The sequence below is a fragment of the Rhamphochromis longiceps genome, linkage group LG14, assembly GCF_057381845.1.
Source record: "Rhamphochromis longiceps isolate RC_006_pf linkage group LG14, R_longiceps_female_GT1.1, whole genome shotgun sequence".
NCBI classification, from domain to species: domain Eukaryota; kingdom Metazoa; phylum Chordata; class Actinopteri; order Cichliformes; family Cichlidae; genus Rhamphochromis; species Rhamphochromis longiceps.
The window spans coordinates 28,620,524-28,643,126 of record NC_140570.1 but is presented as its reverse complement, the minus strand read 5'-3'; the positions used below and the strand labels follow the sequence as shown (position 1 = coordinate 28,643,126).

The following is a 22,603-nucleotide window of genomic DNA, read 5'->3' as shown; positions in this document are numbered from 1 at the left end:
CAAACTCCAGACTTTAACCTCTCTAAGAGCTGTGCATAAATGACTGCCTGCAAACCTAAATAAACTGAAGCAATGCTGTAAAGAAGAGTGAGCCAAAATCCCTCTACAATGTGAGAGACTAATACAGGGATACAGACAATAATCAGTTTATTGGTGCTGAAGGTGGTTTTACAAGCTGCTGAATGATATGATATACTTCAGTTTTTCACATACACATCATGACTGTACAGTTTGATTTTTAAGTTCTCATGAGTTGCAAAATTAGTAGATTTTTATTTTGAATTTCTCATAGGAAAATGTCCTTCCATCCATTCTCTTCCACTTTTTCTCATCAGGGCTGGATCTATCCCAACTATCATAGGGCAAGAGTCAGGGTATACCCCGGACAGGTCACCAGTCTGATGCAGGGCAATTTAGAACAACAAATTAATCTAACCCTACCAACTGCATGTCTTTAAAACATGGGGTGGGGCAGGGTAGGGTTAGGTTAAACCAGAGACCTTATGCAAACATGGGGAGAACATACAAACCACGCACAGAAGCCCTGGCTAGATGTTGGAGGCGAACTCAGGACCTTCTGAGGCAACGGTGCAAGCAAGCCACAGCAACTTCTGCTGGACCACATATTCATTATAAGGACATTTCCACAAAAGACTTTGTCTGTATATCGGTTTTATAACAGGTTTCTACGTTCTGGTGGGTTCTTAGGAGATCCGTGTCAAAATTATAAGTTTTATCTTAACAACAGTAACATCAGGTGAAAGAGGACATGCATGCATGTGCTTTGAGGTGTAATTTAAACACGTAAAGAGAAAGGTCTCAACTAAAGACGAGGCTTAAAACTTAAAGGTGATGTTATCCTAATGTGACAACCAGAGCGAAGGAGACAATGTTTCATAAAACTATGACTGTGGAAAAGACCACAGAAGATATCAACACACTGATTCAGTCATTAGCGCTCTGGAGCTTTGTGACCTGAGCCCTGGGCCACACTTCATGAGTGGAAACACACAGTGTGCCCCAGGGCTCAGGTTCCAAAGCAGGCTGGGCTTTTTCAGCCACTGCTGTTCGAAGTAGCTATTTTGCATCAGCATACACAATTATTCAAGTAAATCAATTGGAAATAGTTAATAAAAACTATTTAAATAACAGTGATGTCAGTTAGGAGATAAATGGTGCTACACCATCTGACTGACTCTGACATATAATACGGGAGTTGTTGTTGTGGCATCGGGCTGCAGCAACAGCATTAATACTTCCAAACCAGCATCTCATCAGAGGTTATATAAGGTACTTTTCAGCATTCAGCACATTAAATTCATTTAATGTGGGTCCCCCACAGTCTACAAAAAGGAAAATTTACCAAGAGCCCTTTGCATGTTGTTGTTGTTGTTTTTTTTTTTTGCAATTAAGCAAATACCTGGAAGGCCATGCCACATAGGCTGTTTGCGGGTTTTATTTTCCCACTCACTCTGTCATCACCGGGCAGCAGTTGAGCACACAATGTTAAGTTATTCCCATGTGATAAAACGAGCGTTGAAAGGGTATCAGGAGTCGTAAAATATGCTGCCGTTTATAAATTATGAATTAAATAACGTCAATAAAATGATGCTTGACGCTACTCTGAGAGCAAAGGCCAGCCATAATTAATGCTGCTTCTGTTTATACTTTATAAAGAGGCACTGCTTTCCATCCAGTTCCAAGAAACTCAAGTCATAACCACATGTTTGTGTTTTCACAGATTGAATCTGGACTATGATGTCTAATAAAAATATTTAATATCTTTAATAAACGTTAACAGTTACAGTGAAGCAATGGTACTTGTGATGATTTTGCTGCGTTGTGAAGTCAATCCTTACAGTGGCTCTTTGTCCTCCAGACTCAAGATGAAGTCAAACTCCTCTGCGAAGAAAGAAACAGTGTTCACAGCTATTTCTCTTTTATTTGTTTATTTATTTACTTTTTTCTTTCCGCTTCTGTCATACCGGTGTTGAGAGGCTGCACAGAGAGCCTAGCCCTTGTAAAAAGCGCCATGTCCTTGAGGGGCCCCCCCTTAGCGCGATGCTGCAGGTGGTGCTTTTTAAGCTCCGACAGAGGAAGAAAACGCTTCATCATCCTTTGATACTGGACGTCTACCTGAGGGAGAAGAGAACGAGCTCAGCCTTCACGCTTGAGTCTTATCATTAACTGCGCTTAATGCGTTCAGCTTACCATGCTCCACTTGGGGTCGTCTGGTTTGCTGGTTGCATCATAATGCACATCTTTCCTGTCAAACTGAGTGTGGTCCACATAAGCTTCCTTCACAACCTAGAAAGAGGAAATGAAGCTGAACATCGGGCCCGTCTCGAGCTTTACCTAAATATAGAAGAGCGACTCACTTTCATGAGTCCTGCTATCCCCGGCTCCTTGCAGTTGCTGTGGTAAAAGAAAGCCAGCTGCCCCTCTTTCATCTGCCTCATGAAATTGCGTGCCTGCAGAAGATAAGCATAGCAAATTCAAAAATAATTTGCACAGTGGTGCAGTGAGCAGAGACAGAAAAGCCCTTTCAGGAGTAGCAGCGCATTGCTCCTTTTTTCAGATAAACATCTTCTTTTTGCAGGACTCTGTGCTGCAACTCTACCTGATAATTACGAACGCCATCCCAGCAGCTGGTCTGATCAGGCAGAGCCTTCAGGTCCTCGATGCCAAACTGCAGAGTGAACAGGAAGCATCAGACAAGTGAGACCAGCTCACACTTTAAAATGCGCTGACAAAGCTGGTGCTGCTCCATACCTTTACGTCGATGCCATTCTCAAAGCGGCTCTCGGGCTCAGACTTCATCAGCCAGCGACTGTACTGTGGAGAACCAGAAGACGCCGAGCTCTCGTCAGTTTTTCCACCAGAAGTTGCAGCTTTCCTCTTCTTCAAAGCTGGGGACACTGGCTCCCTGTCATCATCTTTGCCTGTGGTTTGGAAGCACTCTTTAGTTAAAACTGTGTTTACACGCACTCTTCGAGGGGTTGAATGTCACAATAATTTGGTGTTTTTAATGATTTCTTTGAACCGTTCTTTTTCCAGGGTGGAGTGATTGTACAGCATAAATCTGTGATGACTTTAAAAAACAAGAACAAGCGCTTAAGTTATAATAATAAGCGGCACTGGAGGTTCTGCAATGTTGTTATTTCTTTGGCAGCACCCATTGGATTGACCAATACTCAGAACAATGGAAAAATCGAAGGAACTTAGTAAACATCTAATAAATAGAATTGTAGATTAACACAAGTTGGGAATGTCTCTTAGAAATGCAGATTCCAAAATAATCAGTGCAAACACAACTTTCCGGGGTTCTAGAAGAAGACCCACACTGTCACCCTCGCATGAGCAGAAATTGGTTCAGATGTTCAGGAACAACTAAAGGACCAAAAAGGTTCAAGCCTAGCATGAACGGGAAACTAATGGAACAACAGGAAAACTGTCTACAGTGAAGTTAGTTTTACAGTGCCATGGACTAACTGTCAAGCATGGTGGTGGTAGCATCATGGGCACAAAGTAGATGGAATAATGAAGGAGGAGAACTATGTCCAAATTGTTCAACTTCACCTCAAATCAACCTGGACACAATTGAGTGTTTCAATCAGACAATGATGCCAAACACATGTGAAATCTGGTTTTGTAATTGATAAAGCAGGTTAACATTAAGCTTCTGGGATGGCCTTCCCAAAGCCCCAACCTAAACCCTATTGAACATTTTTGGACTATTTGAATGAACCCTACCAATTCTTCAAAAAAAGAGTGGTCAAACATGCAGCCAGAATTATGCATGAAGTTTGTTGATGCCCACCCAAAGTGTGTGGTTGACGTGCAGCTTGCTAAAGGACAGTCAACCAAATATTAGTGGGGGTGTTTGAATGCACTTGACTCATTATATAAAATTGAGACTAAATTCAAAATAAATTCACACTTGTGCACCCAATGGTTTTGGTTAATTAATTAAAGATGTAGCTATAAAATATTCTACCCTGGAAAATCCTTAGAAATCCTGAAATTACTCTGAGATTCATGCCCAGGATGAGTGTATTAACCTTCTAATATCAGACAGGTGATTTTCTTCTGTGATTTGATTTACCTACCTGAACCTGTATTCCTTTTACTGACTCTGGCCTTTTTCTTTGGTGGCATCTCTTTGACTCTGTAAAGATCCACAAAAGGTTTGGATGGTTTGTTTCTGTAAAGCTTGTGAGGGAAAAAACACAAGAAGTTTTAGGTATAACTTGTACTCTGGTAGCTCTCCCACCAAGAACTCAGACAATCAGCATTTTTTCCTTTTTATCCACTAATGATTTCCATCCCTTATATTTATATCCATTTATACTTTTCTAAAGTTCATACAAAGTGTTGTTAACTGAAGAACATTAGGTTGGGTCAGTGTCTTGTCTCTTTATGTAATCCCAAACGGACTACTCTAAAAATCATTCAAAATGAGTCCAAGATCACATAAATTTGGCTTTATTTACCGGTAGTTGCGTCCAGCCGCAATTAATGTTGGTAAGCACAGCAGTCTTCCAATGAGCCGTGATTATCTTCTTCATGTAGGAAGCTTTAATTTGAGAAGTGTTACTAACATTTTAATAACCACAGTTTACATCAGTAGTGGCAGACTGAAGGTTAGAAACACCTCAACTTAAATAACACAACCACAAATTGTATTTGGTGTGACTCAAGTGCTTGCTGTAACTAAAGAAAAACATACTGCACTAGTTAACAATATTAATGCTGGTATTATTAAATGTTTTCTGAATAAGTGCTCTTATTTACATGTGTAAACTGCTTAGACACTAACAAGCAGCAGAAACACAGAAGCATCAGGAATGCGTGCAAACTAGACGTAACGTACTGTCCGGAGATAAACTCGGTAATAATCAGTCATGGAGTCGTACCTTCAGCTCCGCACAGCTCCAGCCATCAATCCCGCGGAAAAAACTGCAACACGTGACCTAAAAACCGTATAGGTGCACTCGATTTATTCTCCAGCCACTGCCGTGTGTCCGCTGTAGAAGCACTGCCGCCATATTGGTACGGGGAACACGTGACTATTTTCAGGCCTTTTGGTTTATTAGGAATTAAATTAATCGGATTTTATTGTCTATTTATTTTTCGTTTGCCTGTTTACTTCAGTTTTTATGACAATAACACCCCTTTATTTTTATTATTATTATTATTATTATTATTATTATTATTATTATTATTATTATTATTATTATTATTATTATTAACATATTATTATTATTATTATTATAACCTACAAATAAACAGGGTGTAAGTTAAGTCAAAGTCAACTTTATTGTAAGTTTTCAGTGTGTACAGGATACACATGGAAACGACTAAAGTGAATCCAAAATAAAATAAATAGTCTGAGAATATGTGATAAAGAAAGTAAATATGAGGTTACAAAGTGTTATGTTATGTGTTAAAGCCTACAGAATTGTTGGTATTAATGTATAAAGGTTAAAAGGATTCTCAAAGCTATATACATTTATTCATTTATGCAAGCTTCACAATTTTATGGAAGCTTGTTTCCAAAATAAGTTTTGCCAGGCAGAGTGTAAATTGTAAAATTTTTTAATTAACTTGAGATGTTATTGATTTATTAAGACAAAATATTAACTTCTCAAGTTGAATTCTGAGATGTGAACCTGAAATATTCACTTACAGATGGCAAAATAAGTGAATACGTTAACAAAAGAAAAAAATAAAAAATAAATCAGTGGTAGACACAAGCTTCCATCATTTACATTTCACAATTTAAATATCATTATTTAAAAAGATATACAATTAAAAAATAATGTTATGGACCCTACACTGTAGTTTAATAATCAAACTGGTCATGTCATACATCTGAATAAATAACAGCAAATAAATGCCGTGGTAGTTCAAAAACTTTTTCATAAGCATAATATCAATACTCACTTGTGTTATCTAGCATAAATGAATTACGTCATGTGATTAAACAAATCAAAGTAAAATTTCTAAACATGTATAAATGTTTAAAATATTTACTTTCAACATTTCGTTTAATTGAAACGAACCCCGTTTCAATATGGCACCTTTAAATGCGTAATACAAGCCGGAAGTGCGACTACAAACTACAATAACCAGCAGTCCCGCTGCCGAGTGACTCACCACTGTAGAGGTAAACATGGCTGCTGTAGGAGCTCTGTCGAGAATAGCCCGGCTGGGCTCCAGAATATGTAAAAATCGTGTAACATTAAGCGGAAACTCACAGAGAAGAGGAATAGCCGCATGCATCGACCGTAAGTACCAGAAAACGAGATCTACTAGCTTTAAGTAATACAAGTAGCTCTAAAAACTCTGTTTCTTTCATTTACCTCATTGGACCTGAAGCAATGAAATGAACCAGCGATATGTTAAGTAGTCACACAGCTTTGTAGCAAACAAACGTGACTGCTGATTAAGATAAAAAAAAAAAAGAAGCTTATGCTACACATATTCAGCGCTTTTATTTACTTATTTATCGCAGCCGACTGTCATTGGTTGGTTTGTTAGATCTCAGTTCCAGTCGGAAGGCAGAGAAAGCTGCACGCCTCTCCTTAGCACCGCCCCTCTCTTTCGGATTATTCAACACCTAGATGTTATTTAAATCATCGTGGCTGTTATGTTGTAATGTGTTAGGTATAACAGGACATAATACTCTATGATATTAGATGTTTTTCAGTTCAGTTCAATTCTATTTTATTTATATAGCACCATATCACAACACCATTTGCCTCAAGGCACTTTGTATTGTAAGGTAAGGATCCTACAATAATACAAAGAAAACAGAAAAAACCCAGCACTCATATGACCTCTTGTGAGCAAGCGCTTTGGCAGCACTAGGAAGGAAAAACTAGAAGGAGGACGAAACCTCCAGCAGAACCAGACTCGGGGAGGGGCGTCCATCTGCCACAGCTGGCTGGGGTTGAGGGACAAAGACAGGACAAAGACTGTGGAAGAGAGCTAGAGATTAATATAGGTTTATAAATACATAGTGAGTAAAAAAGGTGACTATTTATATACTCTAAATTAATCTCTGTTTAACAATATGCTGTAGACACTTATGAGGGAATTCTTAGCCTGGGTTCAACGTGACCTGAGCCAGACTGTGAAGACATGAAATATGAACAGTATGTAATGGTTAAAAGCACACAGAGCAGTTTCTGTATTTAATGTCCTCCGCTCTTTGTCTGCAGCTTCCCACGGACTCACAGATGAACAGAAGGAGTTTCAAAAAGTGGCCTTTGACTTTGCAGCCAATGAAATGGCCCCACACATGGCAGAGTGGGACCAAAAGGTATGAGCTAGGAGGCTTAAAACACTGTTATTAATCAAACGTGAAAGCAACAGATGTGAGGGGTTCAAAACCATGTTTGCTCATATAAAGGCAATCTTTTGTATCAATCCAAAGTCCTGATCAGGAGAAAAAAAAAGTAAAAATAAGTATTAGGCAATAAGTAACTAGTAACAGCACTAGGCAGGGTGTGCTAATGGTTAGATGTTTCTTCCCCACTCAGGAAATCTTTCCAGTGGAGACCATGCGTAAAGCGGCCCAGCTGGGTTTCGGTGGGATTTACGTTCAGCCAGATGTTGGAGGATCTGGCCTTTCTCGGCTGGACACGTCGATCATCTTTGAGGCTTTGTCCACGGGATGTGTGAGCACCACAGCCTACATCAGCATCCACAAGTATGAATAATAAGATTATTTTGGTTGGGAGCATTTTTAAAAGACGCCATATTTACAGCAGGTGTCAGTTTGTCTGGATTATACATACAGGAAGATGGGTACACTGTGGCCATGAAGGGATGAACGTGGTCGGTAACAATACTCAGGTTCACTTTAGCATTTAAATAATTGGTACTTCAGCAGGCTGAACTGTTAATACAAGGCAGGATGGATCCATGCTTTCATGTTGTTCATGTCAAATGTTGAAGCTGAAATCGAGACTCAACAGACCAGGCAACATATCTCTAGTATCCAATTTTGGTGAACTCGTGCGAATCCTAGCCTCAGTTTGCTGTACTTAGCTGACAGGAGTGGTACTCTGTGTACTCAGACCAGCACGTATTCTACCAACACCATCATTAAATCACATTTCTTCCAATCTGATGCTCAGTTTGAACATCACTGGGTCGACTCGACTGTGTCTTCATGTCTAAATGCACTGAGTTGCTGTCATGTGATTGGCTGATCAGATATTTGTGTTAACAAACAGTTGAAGTGGTATGCCTAACAAAGTGGCCAGAGAGTGTATGTTATTTATTTATTTGCATGTTAATCTCCTCTGTCCTCCTTATCTTTGCAGCATGTGTGCCTGGATGATAGACAGCTATGGCAATAAAGAGCAAAGGGAAAAGTTTTGTCCTGATCTCTGTTCTATGGAGAAGTTTGCCTCCTATTGTCTCACTGAACCAGGTGAGTCTGCATGCGAAAAGACAGCAGAGTTCTTTGTGTAAAATTATTCACAGCTGTCTATGTGAGAAATTCGTTTCACATGTATGTTGTTCTTCCACACATGTGAGTACTTTAGTTAAAGTTCAACCTGCGATCTTTGTTTTAGGCAGCGGCAGCGATGCTGCTTCTCTTCTGACCTCTGCTCAGCGGAAAGGCGACCATTACGTCTTGAATGGCTCAAAGGTAACTCAGACCTGTCTGTACGCTCATGTCATTTAAGGTCTGTAGAAATGCAAGCTCCTCTAATTTATTCGGCACTTTTTAGGCCTTCATCAGTGGAGGAGGAGACACAGATGTCTACGTCGTGATGTGCAGAACTGGAGGTAAAGGACCTAAAGGTATCTCATGTCTGGTGGTGGAGAAGGGAACCCCCGGCCTCAGTTTTGGCAAAAAAGAAAAAAAAGTACGACTTCACAGTTGCGCCACTTTGGTGTTCAACCACTAGATGGCAGAATTGAGCCAATCAGCTGTTAAAAACAATCTGTCCTCCAGGTGGGCTGGAACTCTCAGCCGACCAGGGCCGTGATATTTGAGGACTGTGCGGTTCCAGTGGCGAACCGGCTCGGTGAGGAAGGACAGGGCTTCAACTTCGCAATGAAAGGCCTGAATGGAGGCAGAATTAATATTGGTAAGGAGGAAAACACCACCCAAGTAGCCAAGCATCCAAAAACTGTGTCTTTTATACTTACAATCCAATGTAAATCTTTTTTTTTTTTTTAAAGCTAGAAGTAACAGTATGTAATCTGCATCATAATTGGGCTTCAACGAGCTTCGGGGGAAACAGATTTGTGCATAAATTGCGTGCAGCGTGCTTTTAAAGAAACCTTGAGTTGGTTAAGGCATGACGAATGGTTTCAGTAGATTTGGATTAACACACTTTTATAAATGAGCATGCCCTTGGTTATGACCAGTAGCAGTGGTTTGCTCAGTAATAACTCAGCTCAAACCGTCAGTATTTGTGGTCACACAGTATTTGGCATTGACATGAAGGCGTTTAAAACAAAGCCAAACAACTTACTCACTGGTTTTCCTCTAAATACTCTGCCGCCAGCTTCCTGTTCTCTTGGGGCGGCGCATGCTTCTGTGCAGCTGGCGAGGGATCACCTGTTAGTGCGCAAGCAGTTTGGAGAAACACTCTCAAACAACCAGGTAAGCAGGTTCCCCTGTTTTCAGTTTATTTAGTGAAAACTCAGTGAAACAGAATACTTGTCCTGCCACTGTTATTCACGCCCCCCCCCCCCCCCCCCCCCCCCTCTCTTTTAATATGGTAGTTTCTTCAGTTCAAACTGGCAGAAATGGCCACCAAGTTGGTTGCGTCTCGCCTTTTGATACGTGAAGCAGCGCAGGCGTTGCAGGAGGACCGCCCCGATGCTGTTGCCATCTGCTCCATGGCCAAGCTCTTTGCCACAGACGAGTGCTTTAATGTGAGCAGTGCTAAGGAGGATTAACAGTATTTGGCTAAAAAGCATGAAATTAACTATATTAAGTGATCTTTTATGTTTTTTCCTGCTTGTATTCAACAGATCTGCAACCAGGCTCTTCAGATGCACGGTGGGTACGGTTACCTTAAAGACTACGCAGTGCAGCAGTTTGTCCGGGACATCAGAGTCCACCAGATCCTAGAAGGTGAGGTTTTTTCTCTCTCTTTAGCCTTTTTGTTTGTCTTTTGTCATATTTTAGTGTGGCTCCTTTGGTTTCATGTAAGGCAACTGTGATGCTGTTTTTCACCAGCTGTTTCCTGCTTTTGTTTCCCTTAAAGGAACCAATGAAGTGATGAGGATGATCATTTCCCGAAATCTGCTGTCGGAGTCGTGATAAAGCTCGTCCTCTGGATTTAAACTGACCATGTTGTTATGGTCTTCATATCTGGTTTGTTACAGTATGACTGGTGCTGCCCTGCACATCATAGTTTCAATGAATGTTTCCTGACTTGAGTGTATGTTCATCCACCCACCCTCCATCTAATAACCCTCGCAAATCAGCATCATTGTCATAAATAAACCCTTTAGACTCCATGTTTGAATGTGTACGCCACATCAGATGTAATGTAAGTTAGCACAACCAACTTCAGTGTAGTTTTTTCAATCCTTCTGTCACAAATCACCCTTGACACTCGTCTCCAACTGCTCCACCCTGCTGGCACTCCGTCTGTTGCTTTGAAGGGTTTACCCCAGGTAATTAAACTCATCCACCAGCGACGGAGAGATGACAGAGGAAAAAGTAATAAGAAAAAGTAACAGTTCATAAAATCCCAGCATCACTGTCCCTAAAGTGGTCTTTCAATCCTTATGTATATTCATGGTTATTGCAATTTTACTGTATTTCATCCTTTTCTTTGCTTTTTGCAGAATTACAGAAATATGTCACAGGTGCTGTGAAGGTTATATAATGAAATGTTACACTCCAAATAAAGCTTTCTTAAATTGGACTTCATTTGCAGTTTAGCACCTTTAGGTTTTTGTTTCCATTAAATATGGAACTGATCAATATTTAGTCAAATACTGCAGAACATTTTATTGAAAAACAAAATTCCATCAACAGTCAGAACTGCATTAAAAGTGCTACATGTAGTATTTCAACATCAGAACATCATTGCATCGTTATCTCCAGAGTTCAGTGTAATTGAAATCATGAAAACAAACAAGCAGAAAACATTGGTCAGATATCGAGGATGGACGCTTTCTTGAGCGGTCTCCACTACTGGCTCTGCCATATGTTTGCAGTAATCTTGTTATACTCAACAATTTTAAGCAAAATAGTCAGAAACCATCGCCTTTAACACTTATACTCACTACTTTGGTTACATTCCAGCTACCATAACAAGCAAAATCATCACGTTTTGAGTCCTTATCAGTCTTCAACCCACACTGAAACCGTTTCTTGATGTGAACATGAATGTGGGCCAGAAATGTGAAACTCTAGAAACTATTTTCAGTGTCTGAATTGTGTGTTTTTGCTCTGAACGAGTGCAGTTAGCCTGAGAAAAGTGAACTTTACACATCCAGGTAAAATAACATAAAAATGAAATTAGAAAAATCTCTTTACAATGAAGTTGTAGAAATCATAGAAATGTAGCCAAAACATTGCACGACAATCGCAAGTAAACCATCCTGCTTGCTACGGTTTACAATATCACTGTATGCTGCTACGTAAAATCAACACTTCTTTTCGTTCTAAGCATGGAAATAAAAATATATTTCTCTTTAATGAGCCTGATCGCAGCATTTAAAAGAAAACTGAAATGAAGAACGCTGCACTGGTTCGTCAACAAACCGAAGGAAGAGTTTGTTCCAGTGAAGCACGTTTTTTTCCTTCTCTCTCAACCTATCAGGCCTTCACCGAGAAAGGGCGCTTCATTGCGAGGGATTCTCTGTCCTTTGCTTCCCACGCCGTTACACCAGTGATCCAGCCTGGCTTTGAGCAGGCACCATGACAGCAACAGCTCCCATGCGTGTCAGAGTGGAGGAACTAACTTGTGGGGACACAGTGGGTGGAGGTGCCATCTGAGGCTGCGCCCCCTCAGTTCTTTTGGGGTTGGTGACCGCAGGGCTCCTGAGAACCTGCGAAGGAGCCCCGTTTGCACTCGGAGGCCGCCTGTGTTTACGCGACGGCGTGCCTCCGATGTTGTAGCCAGGAAGCCCTTGTAAGGTATTGGCTTCTCCAGGGCGCAGCTGGTAGGCGTTGATCACTGAGCTCGCGTCTGAAGCTGATATCGGGGAGTACGGATAGTGGAAGTTGGGCTGATGGGGGTCTCGTGGTTGAGGGCTGGTGGCTATGGAGGATAACGTGCCATTCTTGGACATACCATCTGAGCCTGTGTTGCTCTTTGCCCATGACACTCGCTTTGGTGCCTGAGCGTCCTCCCTGCGGTAAAAAGCAAGGAAAGAGGGTGAAAGAAAAATCATTAAAAAGGAGACAGAAAACAAAACAGAAGTGAAGTGCTTCAAGTAAAACGATAACGGACACTGCAGCTGCAATACTGTCAACAAAACACATTGAGTGACAGTATTTTATACTCACGTGATCTCCTAACAATCAAGCGCTTGTAAACTACTGATTTAGTGTAAACGATGCTCTACTTACACAGTATCAGTTACAAAGGTTAAATGTTCAAAAATGCACAAAAACTAGGATAGCATGAAAACACAGATAACACATACTTGCTGAATCACTGCTTTGCATTACTGTAAACGGACTCTTAGAAGCAGAAGGCTTGTTTGGTTTTTTTTGGAAAATTTGTGGGTACATTACACCGTGAGGTGGAGGGCACACATTATGGCGCTTACCATATCTTAGTGCAGGGGTTCTGGTTGGATGATGTGCAACACTGCACATTTCACACTGAGCAAAAGTCAATTTAAAGCCCTGCTCCAAACAACTGGATTCAAAATAATGAGAAAAAACAGGATCTACCCTCTTCGACTCCAAATGGCCTCTTTAGGATGAATAGGATGACTTTACTGTCACGTCGTGCTCAGAGACGACACACTCTACTTTCCATTTGTATCATCATCATTTTTTGGACACAGAAATTACATCTCACTACTCCACATTTCTGACAGCTGTCAAGAAATACATGATGTACACATAGACTGTATAAAGCCTTAGCTCCGGTGATATAAGCCTTTTAATGGTAAACTTCTGTTTGAAGACATGAGATGAGCATTTTAACCTTTATGTGGTGTTTTTAAACTGGAGAAGGGAAACTGGATGCTTATTGGCCAATGACTTGTTGATCACAAGTGATTAACCAATGAGAAAATCCAGGCTAATCCTCCTTTTGGATTACATGGAATGACCAAAATTTACAAAACTGACATAATTTTACTGTTCAACATGTCCTAAAACAAGGGAATAACATATTAAACTCATCAGCAATTTGTTTAATGATGTTTTTATTAGAATATAATAAGCCACGCATGGCGTCACTGTGATCTTGTAGAGGCATAAAAGAGGATTTAATGTGACAAAGTGCCCACTCTACAGACAGTGAAACTCACTTGATTTCATTGGCTATCTCCTCCTCTGTGTCCCCTCTCCTCCTCAGTATGAATATGAGAAACAGCACCATGGCCACCAGTCCCACCACTGACCCCAGAGTAGCTGCTGTAATCACACCTGCGTTGGAAGCTGAGAAACGTAACAAAGATGGAGTGGTGATTTCCCAAACAAACTTTTAAATACTCTGGGGTGAAGGAGAATAAAAACAGAGTTCATGCTGTGTACATACAGGTGAAAACCTCCAGGTTAATGGAGCAGCTGTCGGAGCCGGCGGTGTTGCTGGCTCGACAGATGTACTTCCCTGACATGCTTTTAGTGAGGTTGCTCAGCCTGAGGGTACCGTGTCTCTCATCTGAAAAAAACAACTGTAGTTACACACTCTTCACAATCACATATTTATGTGATCTGAGCCAGGAAGAAGAAAAACGTCAAGGGAACTAAACACATGAACTTACTACAGTACGAAGTAACAGACTTACTATATATACACAATTACAATTGACTATAACTGGATTTATATTTATTAAAAATAAAAAGTTTGTTCGTTTGCAACTTAGTTTTCTCTTTTAAACTTAAACATGGGATTCTTTCTATCAGTATCACAAGTATTATGTTAGTATCACTTTATTTATTTTTGTTGTTTTTTTATATCATGCTAAGACTAATGTATTCAACATATCATTGCAGTGTTAATACAGAATATAATTATTGGCTGGCCATTATTGGCTGGTTTCCATTACTTAGTGGAGGAAAAGAAATGTTACATTGCTGCAATCTAACAACACTAGTCTGTTGATGCTGGACATGAGTTTTTGTTTTCATATTTTCTCACACATGCAGTGAGAGCATGTGCATCAGTCTCACAATCTGTTCCTCTTAGCACATCTGATCTTAAAATACTATGTTGCAGACATAGGCTGTCGAAAAATAAACAAGCTTCATGCTGGATTTATCACAGCAAATCCTCTGAAATCCAATCTGAGACGTCATATCGCAGCACGCCTTCATCTGATCTCATTTTGATTCATGGCGGCAACTGAGAGTAGGTGTGTTTGATTTTACTGGAAACCCTCCCCTGAAAAAGTGACTGTAAAGCATTGAGTCAGTCACAAAGGGCAAAAGAAGTAGATTTAGTGGAAAGGTGTGAGCAAAATCTTTAATAATTATTCCCAAACTGCTCTAATCCCAAAGTTTTGGTTGGGCAAAGGCTGGACTGAGCTTTGTTTTGTCTCTCCTGTTTCACTACTACAAGGAGGGCTAAGGTAGGCAGATGTAATAATTTCTAAATCTGTTGTGTTTTCAATAAATACAGAAGAAGAAGAAGCTGCTGACATATATCCTGCCCCTCTAGGTCTTAAAAAAACATTGAAATCAAAAGTAGAAATAAATTATGCCTATGCTTATTAAGCTTAAGACCAGCGTGTTAACATTATGCGTGAGAAATCAAAATAAACCCAAGAAAAACAGTTGTGGATAAGGGTGATATGCACCTGTCCTGCTGTGATTATTTAATCCCTGGGCCTAAAAAACAGCTGTGAAGGCCCCAACCTAATTGTGACAGATTAGCCGCGTATCAGCTGACTCGTTTGGAGCGATTTCAAGCCTGCACAGTGATCACAGATCCCCGTGGCAACAGAGCTGCAGGGATCTGATGTTACAGTAAGTGCGACTTCATGTCAAGATGGGACCATTACTCATGTTATGCTGCCATCACTGCAAGGTCAATGAGCAGCATTTGTCAAAGCCTTGACACATGACATGTGACTCATGGAAACTGGCAGACTTTGCAGCTAATAGTATAGTCAGCTACCTCACATGGCATATGTGCCCATCGAATGCAGGATTAGTTTGCACAGCAATGTAAGCAAACATGTTTAGTTTGGATGTCAGTAAAGGGTATAACATTAATTCTGACCTAAAGGGCTAAACAGCCATAAGCTGATAAAATTTCGAGTAAGTAAGAAGCACAACTAAAACAGAAGCATAAAAGACACCTTTCCCTGTTTATTCACTCATAAATCTATTAATTTCATGCCTATGTTTAAATGATATCCTTAGTATGAGGAGTGTCTCAAGAGTTTTTGGGCTGCAGTAACAATATTAAAACAGATACAGTATATAGGGCAAAAAAAAAAAAATAGGTTTTTACAATAACATAATTTATTCTGACATCTTTGCACTCTGCACCATAAATCTCCTTGACTTTAGGTGCCTCTTTTATGCTTGAATAAGTCATAGGTTAGTGTTAAATAGCTAAAAAGGTGGTCAAAATTATTTTTTTTTATAAAATTATAATATATATATATATATATTTTATTAAACCCTTTATAAAGCCTGGAGAACTTAGAACATCTGACTCCTTGGAGGCAATTTTTTTTTTTCTTTTTTAAATGAGTGTTGGCTTGAGACTTTTACACAGCATATATGCTGTAAAAAGCTACAGTGAACAGACAATATGTAATCATAATAATAATAATAATAACAGTAATATTAGTAATAATAATAATAGTTTTACTTAGCTAAATAAGTAAAACTATTACCAGCAGAAACTGTTAATTACTCGTATTGTAGCCTACTAATTTTATATTTTGCTATTAATAAACATTTATTTATAGCACACTAAACTGCAAATTGTATAGCATTGTTACAAAGTTTACATATCAAGTTAATGAGTTTAAACAGTTGAACAATTCCTTTGAGTTTTACAGTTACTTCAAACTAGCTGCTGAACAAATTTCTAGCACATCAAGCTAAAGCTAATTAGCTACTAGCTAGCTAGCAAACATTAACTATTTTTTAAATCAATGACTGTATAAGATTTTTTTCAATATATGGTTTAAACATTGCTTGCTGTGTTTTTTTTTTAAGTTTAAACTTTGTGTGATATTTAGGTCCTCTTGGATTAAGTCAGTTATTCTGTGTGCTAACTCGCTAACCATGAAAGCTAAAAAGTGACTGAAAGGGTTACAGATATTTTTATCCATATCTGCAAGAAAATCATATTCATGTTTTTCACATGTGAAATATTCATATATAAGTAATAAAATATGAAAACATATTAAATTTATACAATTTGGGGTTATTATTGACTATATTCATATTTATTTATTAACCCACATCATAGCTTAACTACACAATAATAAATTAACATAATCTTATAGTACACAATTAAAAACTGCAATGGGATGACAGCTAAATCTAACACAACATACTGCAAAGATTTAAAGGACAAAGTCAACCCTTCCGCTTAATATTAATGAGGCTTGGAAGTTTAAAAGTCCTTGTCATGAGGGGTTAAAGTGGGATTTGGCAGGTGGGGAACACCAAGATCAAGTCTTAGTCTTAAGAATCACTTAGAAAAAGGGCACATAAGACATTGTTTTGTAAGCTCCAGTAGGTTTGTCCTTGTGTACAACCTGTGATCTGCTGACCTGGGTTTCTACTCTAATATTCATTGCTCTGTCTGATGATGCAACCAACTGAATTCAACAATATCTAAAGCAGATGTTACACAGGCTATATGGCCGATTTCCAACCCCCTAACTAGATACAATAAAGCTAGTATAAAAGGTTTATACCTTGATGTCTGCTACCTTTGATGTAATCTGGTAACATTGCCCTAGCTGTAACCAGTCAAGCGCACTGCATTACTGTAAACTAACCAGTGTACCCTGCACAGTATATTCTTAAAATTTAAATGACTTAAATTTGTTTTTGCAAGACATTTCACAAAAACATAATTTAGCAACACATCACCTATAGATCCAAAATTTTAATTAAGCACTCTAAAATGAATCAGAAAATTACACATAAATTTTAACTTACTAGTCCATAAAAATGTCACACGCTGAGCAATGATTACTTTTGAAAATAACCTTTGATCTTCCTTTCCTTTCTTCCCTTTCTTTCTCTGTCAATGTCACACATTAACATTTTTCCCCCTGGGAAATACAGAAACTGTCCACTTTTTGAAAAACTGCACGGAAACAGTTGTGTGTGTTTGGTGACATTTGTTAAGTTGATTAAAATGTTGCATTTAAAACTACCTGCCATTTAAAAAAAATGTTACTCTGTTATGCTTACTTCAGTAGCTACCCAGTTGCTAAGTACCACAACAAATTTACTTCTGCACCATGAACGCATCACAGCAACAATAAAAAGAGGGATGTGTTGAAAGTGTAAGTGGGCCTTGGGATGTCAGTTTTTTTCTTGTTACTGAGTAAGTACCACCAAGCTGCCCCTGGCAGCCACCACAGCCTGCAGCACATGAAGAATGAACTCATTCAATAGTGATATACAGTGCTGCCCCATCCCCGATTTTCCTCTTTTTTTCTGTTTGTCACACTTGAGTGTTTCAGATCATCAAACAAATGTAAATATTAGACAAAGATAACACAAGTTAACACAAAATCCTGTTTTTAAATGAAAGCCTTTATTATTAAGTGAAAAAAATGACCCTGTGTGAAAAAGTAAATGGCCCCTAAACCTAATAACTGGTTGGCCCACCCTTAGCAGCAACAACTGCAATCAAGCGTTTGCAATAACTGAGTTTACAGCACTGTGGAGGAATTCTGGCAGAATCATCTTTGCAGAATTGTTGTAATTCAGCCACACTGGAGAGTTTTCGAGCATGAACCACCTTTTTAAGGTCATGCCACATGCTAGAATTGAATTCTAGGCCACTCCGAAGGCTTCATTTCTGGTGGTGTTTTTTGGATCATTGTCCTGCTGCAGAACCAAAGTGTGCTTGAGGTCAGAAGCAGATGGCCCGGCAGTCTCCTTTTCTGCTTTTTCTGAAATGTGGTGTTACTTTTACACTAGATGTAATGGGACACACATGTCCCAAACTGTTCAAATTTTGTCTTGTCAGTCCACAGAGCATCTTCCCAAATGTCTTGGGGATCATCAAGATGTTTTCTTCCAAAACTGAGTTGAGCCATTATGTTCCTTTTGCTCAGCAGAGGTTTTCGTCTTGGAACTTGGCCTTGTAGGTCATTTTTGCCCAGTCTCTTTCTTACTGAAGAGTCATGAACACCTGACCATAACTCAGCCAAGTGAGGCCTGCAGTTCTTTGGGTGTTGTTCTGGGGTCTTTTTAAAGTCTTGGATGAGTCGTCCTTGTGCTCTTAGGGTACTGTTCCATGTTTTCACCATTTGTAGATAATGGCTCTCACTGTAGTACCACAGCTTTAGAAATGGCTTTATAAACTTTACCAGACTAAGAGATCTCAATTACATTATTTCTTATTTTTTCACACAGGGCCATGTAGATTTAGATAATTATTTTTTTGCCTAAATAATAAACAGCTTCATGTAGAAAATGCATTTTTTCTTTACCTGCATTATATTTGTATAATATTTACATTTCTTTGATGATCTGAAACATTTAAGTTTGACAAACACACCAAAAAAAACAGGAAATCTGGAAAGGGGAAAAGATTTGTTCACCACTGTACAATAACCTGTCTGTCAGATTTAATTACTCGTGCTGTTCCAGATTGTTCCAGCCCACTTTAACCCCTGCTTGTCATGGAAATAGTCAGGAAAGATTACAGCATAAAACACTGGTTCACAATTCCAAATGGTTAAAATAAAGACAACTGAGTGGTTTTATAATTAATATTTATAGAGTTTGAATCTAGTCTTTTTATTTTAAATTTTTGAAAATACTATTATAAGCATTATTACAAATGGGGTTGATTTGTCTTTTCCTTTAAAGCTTTCTTAGAGCTTAAGGAGTGCCATGTTGACTCTACAAACATAATTATTCTTGCAGGTAGAGGTGAGAAAGAGTATGGGGAATAACTGAAAAACGTATGACTGAAAGCCCTTACCCATGAACCCAAGGACAAGCATGGTCTGGGGGCAGGCTCTCCACTCTTTCAATTATTTTTTTACAAAAAGATGAAAAAGAGAGTGAGCTTAAATGAAAGGTAGAGAGGGAATGGTAGAAATTGAAGGGAGGGGTAGCAAGATGTGCTGCACTCTCTGTCCCAAATCCAACTTATGCTTCTTAGAGGGGCTGATCAAGTAATGACATGGGGCTTGTTAGATTAGGTACCTAGGCCAACAGGAAATGAGAAGTGCGGCGAGAGGATCAGCAGAGAGAGAGAGGAAAAAACAGAGAGGGAGAGAGAGAGAGAGACTGCTGAAAGGGATAAGCAGTGATGGGCAGAGTAAAGTTCAAGTGTCACAGAGTTGGCATATATCAGTGTGCATAAAAAGATGCGCGCAGGGTTGGAGCTCGAGTGTTGAAAGCATGTGAGAGGATGCATAATCAGAGGGAGTAGTTTTCATGTTATGAGTTTGAGGACTTAAAGAGATGAAGGCCAGAGATCAGAACAGTTAAGTCAATACTCAATCAATCAGCCAAAGTCCTACTGCTCAGAAACAGATGGCGTCTTTTTTTTCTTTGTGAAAAATAATGCAAGAAATTCCTGTTTTCTCTCTTGCGCTTGTGCAGCACGTTGAAAGGAGAATGCTACGTGTCTCATTCAGTAAAGAGGATTTCACACTGTGCGTCATGCCACGATCGAGGATCTTCCTCTGAAGTCCATTTGAAACATTTACAGCTGCAGTCAAAATTATTCAACCCCTTTATCCTGCTGGTGTAAACAATAAAACTCAAGGGAATCATTTATTTATTCACTATACTGTAGTGAACAAAGACAAAACAGCTTCAAATAATTAAACTTTGACAGGGTCAATCTGTTCAGTTGGGAATCATGAATCACTGTGAATCCATTTCACCTGCTGTGGTTCAGATGAAAGTGACAACAGGTGTGCTGGAGAGGATCACAACAGTGGAATGGTTTTGCATGTGGTAGCCACAGACCATTACTCTCTCTTTATACACTCTGAATGACTTTTCTGCAATTTTGCTTTTTCTTAGTAATCTTGCTGCTACTTTTGCACGAGACAGTACCTGCAGTCCATTCAGGTTGCACATGTAGTCCAGCTTGTCCAGGAGAGCACATCCCCATTCATGTGTACCATTGCAAGAAGCTTTGCTGTGTCTCCCAGAACAGCCTCAAGAGTGTGGAGGAGATACTAGGAAATGGATACAAGGAGGAGAGCTGCATTACTGGTATCTGCTCCTTTGTACGAGGAGTAGCAGGAGGTGATAGATGATAGGGATCGGCATCCTTTAGTGCAGCATGTGTTCACAGACTGACATCACGCAGCCGAACACTAGAACTGGCAGGTCGATCACTGGTGCCCCATTCATTTCACAGATGATGTTGGAAGCATTATAATATTCGCCACAGCGTCTTCCGACTCTTTCACACCATCCATATCTGCTCAGTGTGAACCTATTGTCATATTTTGAGAGAAAAGTCCTACCAGTTCTGCTGTTCTTTGGCAGATGCACAGAGGACAGGTTCTTCTAAAGAACATTTGGGACTAATGCTGCCCTCACGCAGTCTGATTCTGACAGTTTGGTCAGAAACATGCACATACGCGGCCCATTGGAGGTCATTCTGTAGTAGGGCTGGGCGATATGACCCAAAATTCATATCTCGATATTTTTTAGCTGGATGGCGATATAAGATATATATCTCGATATATTTTTTTAAAGCCATAAAGTAAGAACAAAAAGAGAGTTCTTAGTCAAAGCTGTGTCCCAGATGTCACACAGGCACTTTTATTAACATAGAGCAGATGTACATAAAATTTACTCAAAAATAAATTATGAGCATTTATTAAATAATAATGCTCCATAAATAAAAGAAAACAATGTTGTTTTTGTGCATAACAAAAAGCTCACAATTGTGCAGTCAAAATGTAAACTAATAGACGCTGAGCACAATAACAAAGACAGATTTCACAGCTGCTCTGTTCCCAACTTGTACTGCGTGACTGACAGCCTGGAGTTTGAAATCCGCTTCGCAACCACGTCTCTTAACAGGTGCCATTTATAGTCCTTATACACAGTTGGGTAATATTACGTTGAAGCACAGTACGTATCACTCCGCGAGGCTCAGCCGTAATGCTCCGACAATCCATCAAGCGGTGCAGCTCCGTAGCTTACTAAAATCGTACTAAAACATTTTTTGACAGATTGCTGAGCGCCGTGTTCCACATAAAATCGGTTCGCGGCCATCAAGCACAACCAGAATTCATACATAAGGCGCGCTGTCAACTTTTGAGAAAATGAAAGGATTTTAGTCCGTGCAGCCCCTCTGGGCTGCATGGCGTTAGCGTGGTTAGCTCGTTAGCGTGGTTAGCTAGCTAACACGTTGACGCCGTCCAGCCCCACGCACGGGGCGATGCGCAGTAACTCGTTAACGGAGATTTGCCGTGTCCATCTTGTCGCTTCCTGCAGGTGAAGCGATGGGGGACGAGGAGTTGTGTTCAGTGAAGGAGAGGCGAGGCTGAGTAACATTGCGTAAAGACGAAAGTGGACGAAAGAGAGGCAAACCTGCGGCTCCACAAGTATAATTATAACGTAACATAGACTATATCGATATAAAGGATATTGTCACATCTTATATCTCGTATAAAAATATATCGATATTTTTTAAAAACTCGATATATCGCCCAGCTCTATTCTGTAGGGCTCTGTCAGCGGTCCTTCTGTTCCTCCTGGCACAAAGGAGCATATACCAGTCCTCCTGGTTGATGCACTTCTACGGCTCTGTCTATGTCCTCATGTAATGACTGATAGACTGTCATGGGAGATGCAAATAACTCTGTTGGCCAGTAGTGAAGAGGGCACCAACACAAAACAAAACTAGAGCAAACTCAATCAGGAGGGATAAGGAGAGAGCAACAATCTGTGGCCACTACAAGTAAAACCCTCTTTCATTTGCACTAAATGTATTCATAATGATCTATCAGTCCTAACTGGACAGACTGATATGCCCGAGGTTTAACGGACTGTGTGCAATACTGTGACGATCAAGCAGTGCATTTTGCTATAATGATTAATATACATTTCTGATAGTTTCTGACAAACGTTCCTGTCTTTTGTGTTCTGCTCCTAATATTCTCATATTCACTAATATTGAATTCACTAATATTCCTTTCCTTTTGTGCTGCAGCTGTTTTGCTTAAATCTCACTGATGATTTTAAAAGGGATTTAAATCTGGGGACATGTTTCCTGAACCAGTGTTT

At 39.6% G+C, this 22,603-nt stretch overlaps 3 protein-coding genes across 8 annotated transcripts in view; 1 reads left to right on the top strand and 2 right to left on the bottom strand.

Annotated features, from left to right (window-relative positions):
* Positions 1–130: 130 nt before the first annotated feature.
* On the bottom strand, positions 131–6,296 carry thyn1 (thymocyte nuclear protein 1). 6 transcript variants are annotated; one of them, XM_085429095.1, is made up of 10 exons: positions 4,917–5,182; positions 4,494–4,576; positions 4,110–4,212; positions 2,773–2,942; positions 2,621–2,689; positions 2,379–2,471; positions 2,212–2,307; positions 1,986–2,136; positions 1,853–1,902; positions 131–1,533 (listed from the first exon to the last, which is right to left on the bottom strand). In XM_085429095.1, exons 2-9 carry the CDS (start codon positions 4,566–4,568, stop codon positions 1,856–1,858), a joined length of 804 nt encoding a protein of 267 aa, XP_085285221.1. In that variant the 5' UTR covers positions 4,569–4,576; positions 4,917–5,182; the 3' UTR covers positions 131–1,533; positions 1,853–1,855. The 6 variants fall into 6 exon arrangements, with proteins under 6 accessions (XP_085285221.1, XP_085285223.1, XP_085285226.1 ...); XM_085429097.1 differs by having other exon boundaries at positions 4,110–4,168; positions 4,917–5,174; XM_085429100.1 differs by lacking the exons at positions 4,494–4,576; positions 4,917–5,182 and adding an exon at positions 6,160–6,296 and having other exon boundaries at positions 4,110–4,168.
* On the top strand, positions 6,156–10,913 carry acad8 (acyl-CoA dehydrogenase family, member 8). The gene is made up of 11 exons (XM_085429092.1): positions 6,156–6,290; positions 7,227–7,327; positions 7,548–7,717; positions 8,337–8,446; positions 8,592–8,668; positions 8,751–8,888; positions 8,978–9,113; positions 9,537–9,634; positions 9,757–9,909; positions 10,009–10,111; positions 10,245–10,913. Exons 1-11 carry the CDS (start codon positions 6,176–6,178, stop codon positions 10,298–10,300), a joined length of 1,257 nt encoding a protein of 418 aa, XP_085285218.1. The 5' UTR covers positions 6,156–6,175; the 3' UTR covers positions 10,301–10,913.
* Positions 10,914–11,055: 142 nt separating this feature from the next.
* esamb (endothelial cell adhesion molecule b) overlaps positions 11,056–22,603 on the bottom strand; it is a 59,852-nt gene continuing 48,304 nt past the window's right edge. Inside the window, exons 5-7 of the mRNA XM_085429091.1 lie at positions 13,716–13,838; positions 13,486–13,615; positions 11,056–12,349 (exon numbers count right to left, since the gene is read on the bottom strand). Of these exons, the coding sequence (XP_085285217.1) occupies positions 11,878–12,349; positions 13,486–13,615; positions 13,716–13,838 (725 nt within the window). The 3' untranslated portion in view covers positions 11,056–11,877. The remainder of the gene's footprint in view (positions 12,350–13,485; positions 13,616–13,715; positions 13,839–22,603) is intronic.